The sequence below is a fragment of the Drosophila yakuba genome, chromosome X (assembly GCF_016746365.2).
Source record: "Drosophila yakuba strain Tai18E2 chromosome X, Prin_Dyak_Tai18E2_2.1, whole genome shotgun sequence".
Lineage (NCBI taxonomy): Eukaryota > Metazoa > Arthropoda > Insecta > Diptera > Drosophilidae > Drosophila > Drosophila yakuba.
The window spans coordinates 13,994,219-14,007,561 of record NC_052526.2 but is presented as its reverse complement, the minus strand read 5'-3'; the positions used below and the strand labels follow the sequence as shown (position 1 = coordinate 14,007,561).

General features: G+C 49.4%; 3 protein-coding genes across 5 annotated transcripts; 1 reads left to right on the top strand and 2 right to left on the bottom strand.

Annotated features, from left to right (window-relative positions):
- Positions 1-77: 77 nt before the first annotated feature.
- On the bottom strand, positions 78-6,318 carry LOC6525396 (defective chorion-1 protein, FC106 isoform). 3 transcript variants are annotated; one of them, XM_039373434.1, is made up of 5 exons: positions 6,072-6,318; positions 3,642-6,000; positions 3,310-3,581; positions 2,983-3,113; positions 78-942 (listed from the first exon to the last, which is right to left on the bottom strand). In XM_039373434.1, exons 1-5 carry the CDS (start codon positions 6,222-6,224, stop codon positions 177-179), a joined length of 3,681 nt encoding a protein of 1,226 aa, XP_039229368.1. In that variant the 5' UTR covers positions 6,225-6,318; the 3' UTR covers positions 78-176. The 3 variants fall into 3 exon arrangements, with proteins under 3 accessions (XP_039229368.1, XP_039229367.1, XP_039229369.1); XM_039373433.1 differs by lacking the exon at positions 78-942 and having other exon boundaries at positions 949-3,113; XM_039373435.1 differs by lacking the exon at positions 78-942 and having other exon boundaries at positions 2,977-3,127.
- A 1,793-nt stretch (positions 6,319-8,111) lies between these two features.
- On the top strand, positions 8,112-10,302 carry LOC6525395. The gene is made up of 2 exons (XM_002101194.4): positions 8,112-9,176; positions 9,258-10,302. Exons 1-2 carry the CDS (start codon positions 8,319-8,321, stop codon positions 10,278-10,280), a joined length of 1,881 nt encoding a protein of 626 aa, XP_002101230.1. The 5' UTR covers positions 8,112-8,318; the 3' UTR covers positions 10,281-10,302.
- A 51-nt stretch (positions 10,303-10,353) lies between these two features.
- LOC6525394 lies at positions 10,354-12,195 on the bottom strand. The gene is made up of 2 exons (XM_039376079.2): positions 11,849-12,195; positions 10,354-11,794 (listed from the first exon to the last, which is right to left on the bottom strand). Exons 1-2 carry the CDS (start codon positions 12,193-12,195, stop codon positions 10,354-10,356), a joined length of 1,788 nt encoding a protein of 595 aa, XP_039232013.1.
- Positions 12,196-13,343: the final 1,148 nt, after the last annotated feature.

The window sequence follows — 13,343 nt, the reverse complement described above, 5'->3', positions numbered from 1 at the left end:
TCACATTAAAGGCGATTCCCCTGGGAAACCAACTGCTATTACTACTTAAAGAGACTTATTAACTTTAAGGCTGCTAATAAGACTTTTTTACACTGATTATTAACTTACTTTTGTAGATAAATGTTTTTGTTTTTACATTAATAGTATTTATTTTTATTGGCAATTAAATTAAAAGTCTAATCATCAACATCATCGTCATCGAAGTTGAAGTAATCGATGTCGTTGTCATCCCGGTCTTTCCTGCTGCTGATGCTGAATCCCCTGGGTTCGCTGCTCTCGCTGGGCTCCTCCACATCCCCCTCATCCCGGTCATCCTGCTCATCCGGTTCCGGTTCTGGTTCGGCATCCTTCTCCAGCGAATCATTAACCTCGTCCTCGAAGAGGCTACGCTCTGCGGCTGCCAATTCGAAGACCGCTTCATCCTGCTCATCCTTACCCTTGGTCTTCGTCTTGGTCTTGGTGTTTGACTTGGAAATCTTGCCCAGAACCGGCGGCTGTACCTCCACGCGGGTGAGATTCGTATGGTGATTCAGCATGCCCTTGTACAGATGGGGAAATCTACGCTGGAAATCCATCTTGATGCGCAGAAGTCGCTCCAACATGCCGGGCGTTAGGATGCCATGCTGTGACCCTTGGCCCATGATGTGGGTGTCCCTTCGACGGCGACTGTCCCTCAGATAAGCGGCGTAGCTGCCACCGCCCGTGTAGAGAGGATGGTGAGGATCGTATGGCTTCTGGTGCCAGGGATCATCGGGCCTCTCCACCGGCAGCAGACCCATGAACGGATGCAGCAAACCCTCGTCGTAGGTGAAAATGGAACCCACTTGGGGGTCAGATGATGGTGCGTTTTCGATATCGGATTCGGATGCAGATTCAGATGCAGATGCAGATGCAGATGCAGATGCGGATGCAGATGCAGATGCAGATGGTGCTGATGATGGACTGGCGAAATGGACGAGGGATATGCAAATGAAAGATGGACATGAATGTTTGGCGGACGATTAGTGAACATGCTTATACACTAACTAAATTATGTTTAGGATTATGTTTAGTTGGGCGAAACTGTGAGATGGGATCTTAAATGGGTTTTGTGGAATATCTTATGCATGGGAATGGAACTCCTGAATGGGACTCCTGGTGGTCGTGGCAATGGGCTTGTGTTGCCTTCTGCGCAACCTTTTGCGCTTGATGACTTTGCTGGACTTAATGGATTTGGCCGTTTTCGATAGATTATTGCTCTGTGCTCTCAGTAGACTGGACTTCTTCTCCTTCTGAATTTGCAGACGCACCAGATCCTTGAGCACATCCACCAAACTGTCCAGCTTGGTGCTACTCACGGTGGCCTGTGTGGTCACCAACTGGGAGCTGCTCTCCTTTCTCGGCCTAGACATGGACTTCTTGGATCGTTGGGGCATTTTCACTTGCCGTGGTGATCGCACCCAGACCTCCGCGCTTTCCTGCCCAATCCTTGGACTGGGTGTCCTTCTGGCCGTGCTCCTCCGTCTTACAAACTTGCCCCTCATCGCGTACGGAGATGGTGTGGTGGTGGTGGTGGCGGCATCACTCGCATCACTACCACTATCATTTAGTGCCGCATTCAGCAGCTGCGCCTGTTGTTTCACACTCAACGCCCTCTTAGCCTTGCTCTCCGTATCCGCGCTGGGTTCATCCGCTTGGAACTCCGGATAGGGGCCATACTCCTGGCTGGCATTGCCATCGTAGTTGCAATTCTTTGGCATCTCCAGGTTTTGGCCCTGCGAAAACTGACGCTCATGGGATTTGGTTAAGTAATCCGTGTCATAGCCACGATTGGCCAGAATGCGCTGCCAATTGGTATCGTCTTCGTAGTCCAGTTTATTGGCGGAGCCAACTTGCTCATCCACTGAATGCGTTGCCATGGAAAGAATGGGTTTGAGTTCGGGTTTTGGTGAGCAACTGCCACTTGGTGAGGACGTCTCTGTGGTCGTACTAGTGGAGGTGCTATCCTCCTCCTCTTCCTGCTCTTCCTCCTGCTCAATTGGTGTCTGCTCTTCCGCAATAACTTTCTCCTCCTCCGCCTTTGGCTTCTCCTCCTGCTCGGATGGCTTCTCCTCCTGCTTGGATGCCTCCGCCACCACGGGTGTGGTCTGCTCTGGAACTGGTTCCTTGGCCACATTGTTTGATATTATTTTGCTGCAACGCAGATTCAGCTTAAGGATCTCTTTCCTCAGCTCATCCACAATCGTGTGCAGCTGATGGATCTCCGCCTCCTGCTTGGATATGGACTTGGTCACATGGGAGCTCTCAGCCTCGGCCTGCGAGTCTTGCTGCATGTCCAGCACCTCGGCATTGCTGCTTTCTGTAGTTGTGGTAGTGGATGTGGTTGTGGTTGTGGTAGTGGCTTCTGGTGTGACAGGTGCTTCTGAAGTGGAGTCACTGCCTCCAAATGGGACAGCTTCGGTGGTACTGGTGATTGGAGACGCTGTGGAACTGGTTAGTCGCACAAAATCCTTATAATTGTACTGCTGCTCTGTGTTGGTATCATGCTGCAGTTGCTCCTCCACCAGGGGCTGCTCCTCCTGTTGCGCATCCTCCTCATACTGATCGCCACCGATCTCCAGCGGTTCCATGCTGGCTCTCTCCAGAGCTTCGCGTATGGAGGCCGCATTGTAGCGCATCAGCGCCTCGGCGGGATCTTCATCCGGACTCAGGGTGATCTCCTTAAGTCCCAGCTTATATTCCCTTCTCAGCTCGTTGAGCGAACCCTCATCGATGGTCTCCAAGGTGCCATACTCCACACTACGTTTGTTCCGCCTATTGGCTTTGCACTGGCAGGTTCCCGAACCACCACTCGACACCACTCCAGATCCCAATCCTGCGCTACCGCAGCGACAACTCCTGCCGCACAGACAATCCAATCTGCCACATCCGCAACTCCTGGCTGTGGAGTGTGGAGGAGCATCTGCCCCAATCCCGCGCCCAAACCTGTGGAAAAGTGCTAACCTTTTGTGGACTCGATGCTCTTGCGGTGGTGTTGGCTCCTGTGGAGCTGGGTTCAACGTCGTTGGCGGATTAGAGCTGCTCTTCTGCCACTCCGATCCAGCGACATGGTTTGGTTGTATCTGGTTTAGTGTCTGAAATGCGTCGCCTGTTTAATGCCATGAGAAAAAGGCGAATGAATCGTATGAAATGGATCAAATGAAGGCAACTGTCTACATGTTCCAGTGTGTTACAGTGTGTGTTGCTGTGTGGTGCTCAATGTGGTGTGCTGGTGTAGTGGTTGTAGTGGTGTGTGGTGGTTCGAGTGGTTCTACACTAATCTCAACTTACCCTGGCCATTGTCTGGTGCTGGCGCAGCATGTCATCCACCTCGTCGTTACCCACAGCAGCTCGATAGCCTTGACTTTGATAGACATTGACTGGACGCTGCACCCCATAGGCATTGGATCCGTAACCACCTCCGCCGTAACTTGTGCCGTAACTAGGAACCACCGGACGTGGCTGGGGAGCCGCATAGTAATAGTTGATCACCGTTGGCGGCGCCGACTTGGACTTGGACTTGGACTTCTTGCGCTTGTTGCCGCCAACGCCCAGGGAATCGACTGTGGGGAAGACAGATGATGGCACTGAGTCGGGATTGCGAAAGACACCGAAGAGATTACCTTTGTGCCTGGCGCCGTTCTCGTTCTCCGGCATTTGGGGTCCCGCCTCGCCCACCTGCTGATCCTCGACTGCCTCACCATCTTGGTCCGCCTCCACTGTACGCTGCATCATCGCTGGCGTCTGCTGCTGCATCATCATCATGGTGGCTCCTTGCTGCTGGACAGACTGGGGATTCTCCTGCGCCCACTGGCGCTCCTTCATCATCATCGTGGGTGTCTGCTGCATCATCATCTGTCTCTGCTGCTCCTGCATCTTGGCCTGATCCTCGGTCCATTGTCTTTGCTGCATCTGCTGCATCATCATTTGATTCTGTTGCTCCATCTGCTGTGCCTGTTCGATTTTGGCTTGCTCCTCGGTCCATTGCCTTTGCTGCATCATCTGTGGATTCTCCGTCATCTGTCGCTGCTGCTGTTGCATCATTGCAGTTTGCTGCGCCATTTGCATCCTGGCCTGATCGTCGGCCCACTGCCTCTGCTGCATCTGCTGCACCATTTGAGGTTCCTCTGTCCACTGTCTTTGTTGCATCTGTGGCATCATCATGGGTGTCTGTTGGGCCATCTGTTGAGCCTGCTGAGCTCTGGCCTGCTCTTCCGACCACTGTCTTTGCCTCTGCTCCATCATCATGGGACCTTGCTGTGCCATCTGTTGGGCCATCTGTTGATCGTGCTGAATCTTGGTCTGCTCCTCCGCCATTTGCCTCTGCTGCATCATCATTGGGTTTTGCTGCATCTGCTGTTGATCGTGCTGGATTTGCTGCTGATTCTGTTGGATCTTCGCCTGATCCTCAGTCCATTGCCTCTGCTGCTGCATCATTGGATTTTGCTGGATCTGCTGTTGAATCTTAGCCTGATCCTCCGCCCATTGCCTTTGCTGCATCATTGGATTTTGCTGTATCGGCTGCTGATTCTGCTGAATCTTGGCCTGCTCCTCGGTCCATTGCCTCTGCTCCATCATCATTGGATTCTGTTCCGTCTTGAAGGCCGCGTAAACCTTGTCCTGCTTACCCTTCTCACTCTCCATCTGCTCGCTGGCCATGCGATAGGCATACGCCATTAACTGGACAATTTCCTCCTTGGACATGGCCTGATCCTGTGACTTGGCCTGTCGCTTCAGGGCATTTGCCTTCTGGTTGTTGATGCCGGAAGTCCGGGCCTTGCGTTGCGCCTCCTTGTTGACCAGCCGGCGGACGTAGTCATCGCGCAGGGCCTGCTCAATGTCCGCACGGGTGATCTTGTGAATGGGTGTACGATTGAGTGGATAGCTGATCCTGTAGGGTGAATCGGCATTCTGCGCGGTGGCACTGGACCTCATCTGCTTGGCCATGAGTTCGATCTTCTGCAGCATTTTCAACTCGCTTATGACCTGGCGCTCAAAGGCCCTCAGTTTCGCCTCCACCCGCAGATCCTCCAGTGTCTTCTCCTCAGTCGCATCCTCATTCTGTGTGGTGGGCATTCGGAACCACAAGAGAGGCACTTGCTCCTGATTCTTGACCGGTACCGGTTGCTGCCTCTCCTGCTCCGCTTCCAGTGCCGATTTCATCTTCATCAGCGACATCTGGGCCTCCTGCGAGTAGGGAACCTCAGGACGTACCCTCACCTCGGAAATGTCGGAGGCCTGGGCATCTGTGCCAGCTGGAGCTGGTTGTTGTGCTGGTGTCATTCCCGGAAAGAACTGCCTTTGCATTTGCGCCACGAAATCAAAGTTGGGAGGAGCGCCCAGACTCTGGCCCAGACTCTGGCCCAGACTCTGACCCAGATTCTGGCCCAGATTCTGGCCCAGACTCTGGCCCAGAATACTGGAGGCATCAAAGTTCGACGGGTTAAGGAAGGGGAAAGCATTCTGCAGAGCGGATTGTCCCAGGATGGCTGGCATGGAATCTGAATTGGGTATGGATGCTGGAGGTGCTGCTGGTGCTGGGGGTGGAGCAGCAGCGGGAACAGGAGCTGCAGCAGGAGCTGGATCAGGAACTGGAGCAGGGGCACCCAGAAGACCGGGCATGGATGGCATTGGAGGCAGTTGGGCCAAAAAGGAGCCCACTTGCGGTCCCAGGTCCACGGTGGGCAGTTGGAAGTCCTGCGGCAGAGCGGGCCAATTCATAAACTGACCAAGTGGATTTTGCGGCGGATTCTGGCGTGTAACTCGGGTCTTGGACGTCGCATCATCGGCCAGGACGAGCACCACCTTGGAGGCCGCCGCTGTCGGCTGCAGGCTATCGGGAATGGCGCCCAGGATCGATTGGGCGGGGAAGAGGCTGCCCCAACGCAGCAGGCTGCCCAGCGCCGGGAACATCATGTAAAAGGCGTCCATCGGGGGACTGCCAGTGCGGATGGGTGGAATGGGCGGCATCTGTCCAAGGATCTGCAAATAATATAGATAGCAGAGGGTTTCATTAATAACCAATCTTTGATTAACAGTCAAATCGTGCTCACCTCATCCCGACTGGGTATCCTTGGCCTGGTGTCCGTCGTGGAGTTGGTCGTTGTGCCAGCATCCGTTGCAGGATCATCGGCGTTTACTGGACTTTGTCCAGCCGCCTGGACGACAAGGAGCGCCAGGAGCGGCAGCAGGCTATACAATCGCATCCTCTGCGGTTGGGCAAAACTCGATAAAATCTAAAGCCAAAGATCGATCTGTGTTCGCCGGAGCTCGTTGGCCGACTGACTGCCGACTGCCGCCGGTTGGTGGTCCAAATAGATTTTTTGCCACCGCGTCGGCGGCGCAAAAGTGCAGACATCTGCAAATTCGTGACCCGCCGCCGTCTACGCCACACGCACTGGACACCGGACAGTGTTCCAGAGTTTCCGTGTGTGTGCCCCCAATTGGAAAAAAAAAAAAAAAAAACAGAGCGCAGCAGCCGTCGCAGCTGCAAGTGCTGCAAAAAAAACCTTGCCCAACTATTCCATTCCGCACACCAACATTTTCCACGAATTCAGCGCAAATGATGCACAGTAGACAGTAAGTACGAAGTCAGGTGTGGAATCACACGGAAGGCGCCGAAAATCAACTCATTTTGGTCACTAACAGATGTTATCTACACGCGACTCTTCGGGCACCAAAAAGTGTTTGCTTCTGATATTCTAATATCAATGAAAAAATATAGTAAATATTCTTTATGCTTTCTTTAAAAAATATAGTAAATATTCTTTAAGCTTTCTTTAAAAAATATAGCAAATATTCTTTAAGCTATCTGTAAAAATATAGCAAATATTCTTTAAGCTATCTGTAAAAATATAGTAAATATTCTTTAAGCTTTCTTTAAAAAATACAGTAAATATTCTTTAAGCTTTCTTTAAAAAATATAGTAAATATTCTTTAAGCTTTCTTTAAAAAATATAGTAAATATTCTTTAAGCTTTTTTTAAAAAATATAGTAAATATTCTTTAAGCTATCTGTAAAAATATAGTAAATATTCTTTAAGCTTTCTTTAAAAAATATAGTAAATATTCTTTAAGCTTTCTTTAAAAAATATAGTAAATATTCTTTAAGCTATTTGTTATTTTTAAACATTTAAAGAACCTTTATTGGAGTAGCAAGTAATCCGCACCTGATTTTTGCCGAGGGCCGCGCTGTGGCTGCCCTTCAAGCGTCGATCCGCAGAATTCTTGCGATCGTCTTTTGGTTTATGTGTCACCAGTAGCACCACCAACACCACTACCAACATCAACACCACCACCACCGCCGTGGTTTGCTGAGGTCAGCGGTGGTGCAGCTTGTAGCGACACGAGAAACAAAAGCTTCTGTCGGCGCAGCGGGTGGCTTTTGTGGAGGTCAGCGAAAAGTGCATTTCTTCAGCTCGGTACAGCGACCTTTGACTGGCTCCAATTGGGTTTCAGATTAACGCAGACTCTGATCTAAGTATGTATATAAAATTACTCATGACCCGGAGATAACTCACATTTAAGCACGATTCCGGCGACTGAAATGCGTAAGCCGCCTACTAAAAACTCATTAAATAAAAATCCCAAAAAATGTTGGTTGTATTTTATACATTTTAAAAAAGGCAACAATTGATTTCTTGCAACTCTTTTCTTTTATTTATTTTTTGTCATAACCACCAAGCTATGCAAATATAATTCAAAAAAAGGAAAAATCAATGCAAAGGTGTTAAAAAATATGTTTAGTAATTATTGGAATATTGCAAATGTAATCAAATATTTTCCATAACCTACATTCAAGTATATTTACCTTGCCCTTTTTGTATTTACACAAGAAAAGTGAAAGCAATCAACGACGGCGTGTAAAAGGGCTTTTTAACAATTTATATATTTAAAGTTAATTTATTGTGCATTTGCATTTTGTGATTTTAGATAACATATTTCGCCGATAGAGCTTTCAGCACGCAATTTGAGCCGTCAGTTAAGTGATTTCTGTTTAGATAATAGTAACGAACTGATGCACCGAAAAAAAAGGACAAGTGTAACGGGAAGTGCAATTTAATATTAAAAAATATATAAACAAATTATATACAAAAATTATTATTATATATTATAAAATAAGAAGCCTGCCCAAAGATGCAAAACCTTTGAAGATCAGGAAATTTTCGCATTTAACTCATCCAAAAAATGCAACCATTTTAATATTTCCAGCGTAGCAAGCATGTCATGCGAACCCGTGTCATGGTTTTGGCCAAATCTGAAGCAGGACATCAGTTGGCCAGGAGCCGGCGGTGAATCAGGATGTTGCCCAGTGCCGTGCACAATGTGAGCCTGGTTTACGCCCTGGTTTGGGCCATTGATAACTACTATGGAATGGCCACCAGCACACCGCTGGCGGTGGTGCAGTTTCCCACCAGTCGGGAGAGCAGGCGACTGCACAACGATATGATAGACGCCGCCCTCTTCCGATCCTCGGCCACGGGCAGAATCCAGTTTCTCCTGGAGGATGACCGCGTGGAGATGACGGAACAAAACAATACGGAACTGCCGCCACCAAGTGGATTGACTGGCAGACCGATTGCCATTTGGTTTCTGGACAGCCTGCGTTCGTACTTCCGCCTGGAGATGTATCTCAATCAGTTGGGCAGTCCGTACAAGAGGAATGGCTTCTTTCTGGTCGTTTACACCGGACTGGAGGAGCAGCCCGTGGAGTCGCTGAAGATTATGTTTCGACGTTTGCTCAACATCTATGTGATCAATGTGATTGTGTTCCTGCAAAGAGATGACACCGTCCACTTGTACACCTACTATCCGTATGGACCGCATCACTGTCAGTCCTCGCTGCCCGTCTACTATACCGCTTTCCAGGATCTACCTGCACCGGCGACGGGTTTCGGTCTCACCAAGCCGCTCTTTCCCAGCAAATTGGGCAACCTGCATGGCTGCCAATTGGTGGTGGCCACCTTCGAGCATCGGCCTTACGTGCACATCGAAGATGATCCCAAGACGCCGGGTGGCAGGATCATACTGGGCATCGAGGGTTTGATTTTTCGCTCCCTGGCCGAGCGGATGAACTTCACAGTTAAATTGCTGGAGCGGCAGGATAAGAACCGCGGCGAAATTTTGCCCGATGGCAATGTTACGGGTATCCTGAAAATGGTACGTACACCTAGTGAGCTGTTCTCCTAGTCGTATACGTAATGCACATCCATTTTATTAAGTATACGCACGCCTTTGCAGATGGTCGACGGCGAGGTGAATCTGACATTCGTGTGCTTCATGTACAACAAAGCCCGTTCGGACCTGATGCTACCCAGTATTTCGCACGCAAGTTTCCCGATTGTGCTCGTCATACCGAGTGGTGGTTCCATATCGCCCATGGGTCGATTGACACGACCATTTCGCTACATCATCTGGTCCTGCATTGCGGTTAGCCTGCTGCTCGGTTTCCTGCTGATCAGTCATCTGAGGATCACCGCTGCGCCGGAACTGCGGCATCTGGTGCTGGGCAGGCACAATCATCGTCCCTGCCTGGGCATGTGGAGCAGTCTGCTCGGCGGTCTGGCCATTTACAATCCGCAAAGGAACTTTGCCAGATTCATTCTGGTCATGTGGCTGCTCCAGGCACTGATACTCCGTGCCGCCTATACGGGTCAGTTGTACCTCCTGCTGCAGGATGTCGAGATGCGTTCGCCGATCAAAACCCTCGGCGAGGCGCAGGCCAAGGGCTATGAGTTCCGTATTCTGCCCGCTCTGCGCACGGTCTTCAAGGATTCGATGCCCAGCACCAATTTCCAAGTGGTCTTCTCACAGGAGGAGTCATTGCTCCGGCTGCGGGATGAGGATGATGCGGGTATTGCAGTGGCACTGCTACAGCCCACCATCTATCAGTTTGACTACCGTTCGGGGCCAAATGCGAGGCACCTCACCGTCCTGCCCGATCCCCTGATGACCGCGCCCCTAACCTTCTACATGCGACCACATTCCTACTTCAAGCGGCGCATCGATCGCCTGCTCATGGCCATGATGTCCTCGGGCATTGTGGCCCGGTATCGCAGGATGTACTTGGACCGCATCAAACCGGTGGCCAAGCGGCGCAGACTGGAGCCCAAGCCATTGTCCATGTGGCGGCTGGGTGGAGTGTTCGTTTGCTCCGCAGGACTCTATCTGCTGGCCTTGCTTGTCTTTATCCTGGAGCTTTTGAGCAGGCAGCATTCAAGATTACGCCGGATTTTGGATGTAATTAACAGATATGCCGCATAAAAAATATATATTGAAGCTTTTTAAACTATTATATTATGTTTTTAAGTTCATAAAAAGTATATTTAAATTCCACTTAAACCCTTTCAAATAGCCATGCTAATCCCGTCCAGCGGCGCCTTCGACTCAGCAGTTCCAGACCAAAGACCGCAATGGAAAAGCAGAGTGCTCCCATCAAGCAATTCAGTGCTGCCAGGACGAAGCTCATGGACTCGGCAAATCCTCTGGCCGCACTCTCCTTGGAGGAATGTATGCTTTTACCCGGCGTATCCGTATCCGTGGTGGTGGTGGGCATACTATTCCAGGCGAGGATCTGCGAATGGTGCTGGAAGATGCCAAAGCTACGCATATTGAATAGCAGATTGTTGATCTCCCAGGCGAAATAGGAGCCCTGGGGAAAGTACACGCACAGCATATTGTCAATGATCTTTTCGCCCAAAATCAACAGCTGATTGCGATGGTGCCTATGCCCAACCAGGTGGGCGGCCAGAAAGGCGCGACTGGTGAAGGCGCCCGTTTTCCAGGGTGCCTTCAACAGAGCATCGAACACATCCACCGGCTGTCCGGCGGATATGGAAGTTTTGCCCTGAAAAGAAGGTATCTGCAGGGTCATCCGATAGGTGGCGTGATCGGTGATGAAACGGAAGCCACCATTCAAGGCCTGCTCCAAAGTGCGCGGCGATGGCTTCACCGGTGAGTTGTGTATGTAGTTGAATACGGATGCCTCGTAACTGGCTCGGATCACAAAGATCCAAAGCATCCAGCCGGCCAGAATGGGTGATGGCATACGCCATCGACTGCCCACCAACCAATGCAGACCCAATACCGTGCTGACCACCAGCCAGGTGCCCTTTTCGAATGGGAACAGCATAACCTCATAGATACTATAACCGCTTCTGGCGCGCATCACGATTATGTAGGCCATCTGGCTGTAGGGACTGGTGGACTCCAGGTAGGTGGATCTCTCTGGTGTACAGGCAGCACATCCTATGGTGATATTGGCCCTTCTCTCCCTCAGCATTTTGTAGGCACCCGTGAAGGTGCCGTTTATGTAACTGGAGCCACCAATCAAACCGTTCGGTTCGTTAGCCATCAGTTTCAGCGTAAAGTTCATCTTGCGTGCCACGATCCGCAAGAGCAATCCATCCAATCCGGCCAGTCCATCCATTGGATCACTACTCTGCCAGTTTACTCGCATATATGGCGGTATATCCCAGACGATCACGCTCAATGGACAGCCGTGTAGGTTCTTCAAGCGGCTGGGAAAGACATCCCATACATCGCCATCCTTTATGTCCGTTTCCACGGGCTCCACGCTCGTGCAACTGCTGGCGGTGTACGGCCGGACATTGAAGGCCCGGACACCATGGACACCGGGCACCAGGATCACCACGTTGATGTTGTAACGCTGCTGCATGAAGTACGTGAAAATCCTGGTCATAATGGGTCGTTGCGGCTGGCATGTCAGCAAAACGATGATGCACAACACATTTCTGTCCACTCCCTCGGCTATGGCTCTAAAAAAGAAATGGAATATGAATTTATAAATATAAATAAGTATATAGATATACATGGCCTGCTCGGCATTCTGCACAAAAAGCAGCTGGCTGAAGATGTGGGCGCTTATTTTGCGATTCATTTTGGCGGCCAGGACAACGGGCACTGGAGCATTCGGCTGGTATAAGCTGCGATAGAGAACTCGATGCACCAGTATCACCCGATCCCTGTCCATTTGCTCGTAGCCAGTGCTAATGAAAACACTCAAATTCTCAACAGCCAGGCCATTGGTGAAAATCTTGCGAAGAGTAGCGGATATCTGGGTGGCCAGTTGCTCCTCCAGCGGATGTTGGTGGGGCCACCACATGGCGCGCACTTCACAAAGACCCAGGAGCACGGCCACAATGCAGCGAAGTTCCATGGCGAATGCGAAACATTTGGCAACATTTTTTTAGCCAATTTATTTGATTCTCAGCTGAGGGAGTCGATTTGTTTTGGCAAGGGAGTGCACTTCTGGCTGCACTATCAATTTGTGAGAATCTGCAATGCATACAGTGTGTTGCATATGTGCAAAAAATTATTTAAAAAAATAGTAATAGTATATATTAAAATTCAGGAATTTTTCTTATTGTTTTTAAGACAACTTTGATTTATTGTGGCAATAAAATATGGTTGTAAACACATGTTTCAAATTAGTTACTTAAATTGCACATAAAATAGTTTATGCCGAGCGATTCGAATTAATTCTAGTAACGTGCCTGTAACGGTAATGCATTAACAAATCTGTGTTCATCACTTAAACTAATTGCTGCGTACGGGCGAGCACCCCCTGGCCACCACCCAATCCAACCAGCCACCCAATCCACCCACCAGCCAGGCAGCTAGCCACCCAACCACCCAATCCACCCAATCCACCCAACTGAACCGTTCCGGAGGCATGTGCGTGACAGGTTTCGGGTGTCAGTATTATGCATGAGGCGCATAACCATAAATTAACACCATCAGCGGCACACACACACGCACACACACACACACACACACACACCTGTGGGTGGAGGTGGGTTGTAGGTGTGGAGAGTGTGTGTAGGTGGGTGTGTGGATATTGCCGGGAACACCCCGTCAGTGTCAGGTTCATGCGAGCAGCATGTCGGCCGTAAGAGGTTTACAAATAGCTGGATAATGTCCTGACCTCCATAGAGACCACACGCTTGCCAGCGACAGCCACACTTGGAATTATAATCCACCAAATCCTTGGCTAAGAATTTCATCTATAATTAAATTATAACATTTTTTAGACACATTCAGGAACAAAGAAATCAATGAATTGTACTTTAATGTTAGGTAAATACTTTCATAACTTCCATTGTAGTTATAAATGATAATAGATAATGAAGTATAGTATATATAAATGATAAATGCTAATAGATAATGATAATAATATGAATAATATGAATTATAGTATACATAAATGATAAACGATAATAGATAATGATAATAATATGAAGTATAGCTAATGAAACTAAACTTTAATGTTAAGTGAAAACTTTTATAACTTTTATTGCAGTTATA